The sequence below is a fragment of the Pseudochaenichthys georgianus genome, chromosome 5 (assembly GCF_902827115.2).
Source record: "Pseudochaenichthys georgianus chromosome 5, fPseGeo1.2, whole genome shotgun sequence".
NCBI lineage: Eukaryota > Metazoa > Chordata > Actinopteri > Perciformes > Channichthyidae > Pseudochaenichthys > Pseudochaenichthys georgianus.
In genome coordinates, this window is record NC_047507.1 from 25745633 (window position 1) to 25752208 (window position 6576).

The 6576-nt window shown below is 40.3% G+C and overlaps 1 protein-coding gene across 1 annotated transcript in view; it reads right to left on the reverse strand.

Annotated features, from left to right (window-relative positions):
• Window positions 1-6346, reverse strand: part of snta1 (syntrophin, alpha 1) — a 32091-nt gene extending 25745 nt beyond the window's left edge. Inside the window, exon 1 of the mRNA XM_034083497.2 lies at window positions 5949-6346. Within this exon, the coding sequence (XP_033939388.1) occupies window positions 5949-6231 (283 nt within the window). The 5' untranslated portion in view covers window positions 6232-6346. The remainder of the gene's footprint in view (window positions 1-5948) is intronic.
• Between the last annotated feature and the right edge of the window lie 230 nt (window positions 6347-6576).

Below are 6576 nucleotides of genomic sequence, written 5' to 3' on the forward strand. Positions count from 1 at the left end.
GCCAGTGGACTCTGGCCTTCAGGCATGTGAGGAATTATCTAAAAGATAATTACATTTAATTAATTTTAAATACATCTTCTACAGGTTGCTTCCTCTGGGTGATTCCTTTGGATTTTACTCATGTATAATCGTTAGGAGGCCACTGCATGGTGTTCTTCATTTAAACACACCAGGGCTGAGCTGACACACTCCTACTATGTCAGTCATGCTGTTGGGGTTTGAGAAGGAGGGATTTTCGCTCTGTGACATCAGATTGTTGTTCACTGCATGACTGAGTAGAAGTGATATGATGCCCTTTACTTACAGAGTCCCTAAATGGTGATGTGTTGATAGAAATATTGAGTGGAGATTAGGTGCAACCTGATTATCTCATCAAGCTTTTTTAATTTCAGTATTTCAACCAGAATCATGAACTTAAATAATGTTTTTGAATCATTAAATAAAGTAAAGTTACTGGAATTTGGCACAAAACATAGAAAGGCAGCATTTAAATACAACCATATAAAATTACGCACAGCGGAAAAGAAGAAGTGGACATCTTCCATTGGACAAACAACAGTATTCTGTCTCTGATCACATATGTGTTCCATACAGTATGTATGCAGCTGTGAGCGAGGAGCTGTGACTGTCAGACAAGAACTGTAGTAGTGACACAAGCGCAATATTGTGCAACTGTTAAGTTCCCCCGAGAGACCTGAGCATGTCAGAAATGAACCTCCATAAAGAAAACTGCTATTGGTGGAGGGAAAAGGAGCCCATCATACCCAGCTTTAGCCATGCCTAACACTGGAACCCTCTATGGAGACATGGTTGGATTCCGACTGCGCGGCATGAATGAACCTGCATAAGGCCCTTAAAGATATGAGCATGATTTTCTTTCACAACACCGCTAGCCAAGACCATACCCTTTATATTCTGAGGCATTACCAGGGTAATACAAAAAAAAGTGTGATGCAACTCATGATGCAAGTTGTTGGATGCCATTTTATCAAACTTTTGACATCACTCATTGTACACCAAAGAACAACATCTGTTAACCATTGTTTTCATTTGAGTATAAACCAATGTGGGGATCTTCAACAAAGTGAAGATATTGTGTTCCGTTTGTAGGTAAGTCAAGCTATTTGGCATTGTAGGTAGAAGTGATGGACGGTGTATTTTCCATACCCTAGGGAAGTACTTCTACTACTATAGAGTTTTTTGTGGAAAGGTATTGCTAAGGAACTATCTTTTGGTGTCCTGTGCTAATACAATCCCAAAATGCTAATAAAGACATGAATCAGCATCAATTGATCCTTTAAAAACAAGTAAAAATCTATATGTGTTTTTCCCAAAACAGTAATGATTCAAACATTTAAATGCAATGCGCTATAATTTATAGCCAACTGTGCGGAAAGCCAAGTTTGCTGAATTGGCCTCATGTGGTAAACAGTAAGCACCCTTAGGAACAGTTACATTATTAAAGTAGATTATTATTATGCAGGGGCGCAATGATTACGAGGCCGTACTATAGAAGCTTAGGGAGACATTCTTCCCACAGCAGGTCAGCAAAAGAGCCAGACACGACCACAAATTAAGATTTGCCACTTCCAAAGTAATTTTGTTCTAATTAAATATGATAGAAAAACAGTGAAACTCATTTTAAGTAATGATGCTGCTTGTCTCTCAACAGTTCACAGACATGCTGACACATGCCTGGAATTGTCCGCTGATCACTATCTGAAACAATAATATATGTGTGGTTCTGAATGTCAAGTTAAAGGGTCTGCTGTCCTGTGGGGCCAGTGACTTGCTCATCGCCTCCATACAAATCTTCCCAGCTGGTTTGAGGATTATATTTAAATACCTCCCTGTCACAAGTTGCTTTTCTAACCTTCAGGTTACCCTTTGCCCGCATTTGCTCTACCACAGAAACTGTAGTGAATTACAATGCTCTATATTATCCTTTGAGTGTGCGAAGACTCCTTGGTACTTTAGAAATACACAAACTGCTGACTCTTTGATTTCTTACGTGAAGTATTTAAAGATTTACCACTAGACATCCAACAGTTGTTTACTAATGGGACTATTGGGAAGGGAAGTTTTCATTGATTTCAAGTATTTGTATCAAGTATCAAATTTCAAATGTTAACGCTCAGTTAATTTTACTGCTGTACATTACTGCTGGGCTGCTGGTCCAACTACAACATTAATTGAAAGCCAACTAATGCAGGGTAGATGTGGGGTCTTGCAGACTTGAACATCATTACAAGTGCAGGATATGGCCGGTGACCTTTCAGCTTCATTAAAATATGACATGCTAATATCCTTCGTGACAAACCAATGTTAATAGAGCGTTCACCAAATGACTTCCAACTTTACCGACTGCAATACTATCTCCTTTTACATGATGAGTGGTGCAAATGAATGTGAAGGATCTATTTAAAGTAAATGGTTGGAGAAGAAGGCAAACGAAAGCTGGCTCATTTGAGAGGATGATATTGGTGTCCGAATGACCTGGCAACTGCATCAATGATGTCTGTATGTAGATTGTAGATATTTGAACCAATAAGAGGACACAATTACTTATGTGATGGATAAGTAGATTTGACACACTAAAAAGGTCTGAACTTGGGGCAGGCAGACTATATGTCCTCTCTTTACTGCTTTCAGGTTTGTATCTGAAATATCTCTTACTGACATGAATGCTGATAACGCATCTTTGACAAGTATGGGGAAAATAGCATCAAAGTCTGCCACTCCTACACAGCACTTCCATCCCTTCCAACCCCTATACCTTTTGTTCTCCAATTTTCACATCAAACACAGCTTAGCACCCCTCAGCCGGCAGCCTGTCACTCAGCTGACAGGAAGGTGGCACTGTGGAGGTGGGGTGGAGCCACTGGAGCTACCCATGACAGGTAAATGAAGGGTACTAATTTCTACAACACTGACATGTACCTAATTAGGTAATTATTTGCTCACAATGTGTTTGTTGTGATGATGCTTATTTCAAAGAATTTCGCAAGATTAGCAGTTAACTTTATTAAACTCAGCTGAGTTGCATGCAGTGCTAATGAGCACTGGAATAAACTACAGCAAAAGATGTAACACAAAAATCTTCAAAAATAGTCTGATAACATATTCCTGATGAATTTGCAGAACCAGATAACAAGACAATGGCTTTTTAATAATACATTTGTTGCATAACACTCCACCTTGGCCTTATTAGCTGACATATATTCTCACATTTTGGAAATTTCGTGACGAAAGATTTTCAGACATCAAAGCATTGTTTCATAATGTTTGCCCTAAAACTGTCAGACCTGACTCAGATAAAGCACACCGGGATCATTTTTAAACAGTGTCAAGGAAGCTATTACATTCAAGTAATATATTTTGATACTGTTACTTTAGTTGTGGTAAAAACCCACAAAGCTTACACCAAAGTGCTGCACCCAGAAATGCAGAAGCACACTCTACTTCACACTGACCAATAGGCCTCTGTAGAACTCTGGAGCCTCACTTCCTAGCCTCTCTTCTTAAATGTAGACGTGTGAGAGTAAAGGTTGTCCATGCTTTTCTGCAAGCTGGGGTGGGCTCCCTAAAATTAACACTAGTGGAGGACTCCACTCCCAGCCACATAGCTTTCATCCTTGGCCAATGACAACTGTTAGTGTGGGTTGCTCCTGTCAGCTGTTCACTATGTGGTGTCAGTTGGCCCACAACAGCTTTGCCCTGTTCTTTCATTTTCTTCAACCCCTTTCTTTTTCACACTGCACTATTTCTTACTCATTTGACCTATTGCTGGCTTTTTTCAAGACCTGTCTCCTGTATGGCTTTCTCTTTCTATCCTTCTGTTAAAACCTTCCTCCTCCATCTCTTCATCTCTGCCTTTGAACAACAGGCATCACAACAATGTCAAGTCGGCAGGGTGCCAGCTATGATTTTTGTTTTAATAGCATACTGTCTGATTTTCAAAGCCACCCATTTACAGAAAGATGGACATAACATTTATGTCATTAGGGGCTTTGTTGTTGTTGGTGATGGTGGTGGTAGGGGGATGAAAATAAACATGTCACCAGCAGCCACAATGATGATCCCTCTTTGCAAAATGACAGTGGTGCAAGACCACAGCCGCCAATCCAATCGACCCTGTGCATCAGCCAATAGTCAAGTGACAATATGTCAATACATTCAGACTGCAGACCAGTAAGGAGGTGGAGGCTCTAACACACATGTAAGATCACACACACACAAACAAAATGTGTGTATATTATTCACCAATATTGTTGTGATAATGTATCAACCAAAACAAGGTAAGGGTCACCGAGCAATCACAACGTAACCTTTAAAACAGGTCTGGTATGCCAGGAAGATAGAAACTGAATGTGGTCCACAGTAAGATTACAATTATCAATAAACTAAATAGTGACACAAAATAAAATAAAAACCTACTACATTTGAACTACAAGATTGGAAAACCATTTTGGTCACATCCATCTAATCAAATCAAATATGGCTCAGACTGTATTTCAACTATGCTGTTCATTTTATTTTTTACAGTGATTCCAAATGAGCAGCCCTGAATTGTCCTAACAGAGATCTCCATCATGATAGTAGCCTGTTGCTGCAGGTCGTGGAAACAGGACAAGGAAAAGGCTTTTATCAGTTGTCAAACAGCACAGGTATGCAAGTCTGGCTTGTAAGATATGGAGAGGTCACAACCTTTTCTCATTGCAAGGTTATAAGAGCAATGTTGGTGGAACTATAATGTAGCAGTGGTGGAATATAGATGCATATTTGTGCTTTCAAATGCATTAATAATGTTTTTTCAAGCCAACCAAAGTAGTTTATATTCTGTAAAAACAGTGTTGGTTTTACTCTTTTCTGTGATTCTATGTTCACCACTTTCATGTTCAGCCTAGTACTTAATTGAGATGCACCCTTCAGAAATATGAATATAAAAGGTTAAGAAAACTCACAAAAACAACTGTGCTGGCCGACAGTTGCAAACAGTGGATATGTAATGTTTTTTGGTTCATAACATGTTGTTGGAAGATAGTTTGCTGGACCCAATCAAACAAAATAAAAAAACAAGTAGGAGAGGGTTGGCATTAAAGTAAATTAAATACATCATGTGGTAGCTATTATCTGACCTTAAGTTGTTTAACGGCAGATGTGTAAAGTAACCAAGTATATTTACTCAAGTACTGTACTTGAGTATCCTTTTGAGTTACTTGTAGGCCAACTTGACTTGAGAATTTCAACACCTGGAGTAAATTCACAAGCTACCCTGCAGCACAGTTATTAAAACTAGCTTTACCTTAACCAGCTTTGATAACACTTCAATGCATCAATCATTATAATCCAAACATTTAATTAATATATCATTGTGAAATGGGCCAATCTGCTTAATGAGCACATGTTGATGCTCATACAATTGAACTTTTACTTGAGGATCTTTTCAATGCAGGACTTTCACTTGTAACAGAGTATTCCTACACTCTGGTACTTCTACTTTTACTGAAGTACAAGATCTTAGTACTTCTTCCGCCTGTGTTTAACGGGTGTGTTTGGGGAAAAGACTACGTAGGATAAATAACTTCATTTCCTGCTAACGTTAAACGACAGTAATACCCGCTGGTGGCTGGGACTCTGAAATGGTTCCCTGTTGTAAGGCACAGCGTGAGAGAATCACAGCTGTCATTTCTTCTCCATGCAAACCACAGCCCTCCATGAAATAAGTTTGAGTTACAATGCCTTGACTAACCGTCGTGGAAATTGACACTTTCTAACGGATTGAAGTTGGTTAGTTAACTGACAAGTAGCCTACACGGTTTTGGTTTTGTTTTCGCCGTCGCTGACATAAACTCAAACTCCCAACTAGCCAAAACTTGTGCTAACTACCACCGCCTCGCCGTTTATGAAGTTAGCGGTTTGGTAATTATTTATTTAAAGTGCCTTACCTTTGATACTGATTCCCAGACCTCCAACATCTTGCTTGGTAACTCGCACGGTGCGCTTCACGTTGGTGATGGTTTCCGGGACCGGGGACGAGCTTAGGTTCGGGGGGTCTCCGTTGATAGCACCGGCGGGGTTCAGGGCTGGCTTTGCGGGCTCCTCGGCACCCTCCCCGGGGTTTAATGTGAGCGTGTCCTCGGTAAGAGTGGCCAACACCCGGATCCAGCGGTCCACGGTCAGTCGAAGTTCCAGCAGTCCCGTTTTCTGCGCCTTCATCGCGGCAGCCATGTTCAACGCATTCCTGGAATAACTCTAGACGGGCTGGCAGTCCTGTAAAGAGATAGGGGGGTGGAGGGATGGGGTATAGGGGCACACCACACCACTCCCCTCTCTCCCCCCGACGTTCCCCTCCGAAGAGGTTTATCCAGTAGTAAGAAGTAAAGTTAATTGAGGGTGATACGATTAGCAATGGTGTTGACACACACACTCAAAGTTCAAAGATTCGTGTTGAGTCCCTCCATTAATGAACTGTGGTTGAGTCACACTTAATTAAGTTTTGATTAATTTTATTATTTATTTCAAGTGCATCAATTGAACTAGCCGGGCTCAGATCATAGATCTAATTTGTAATGT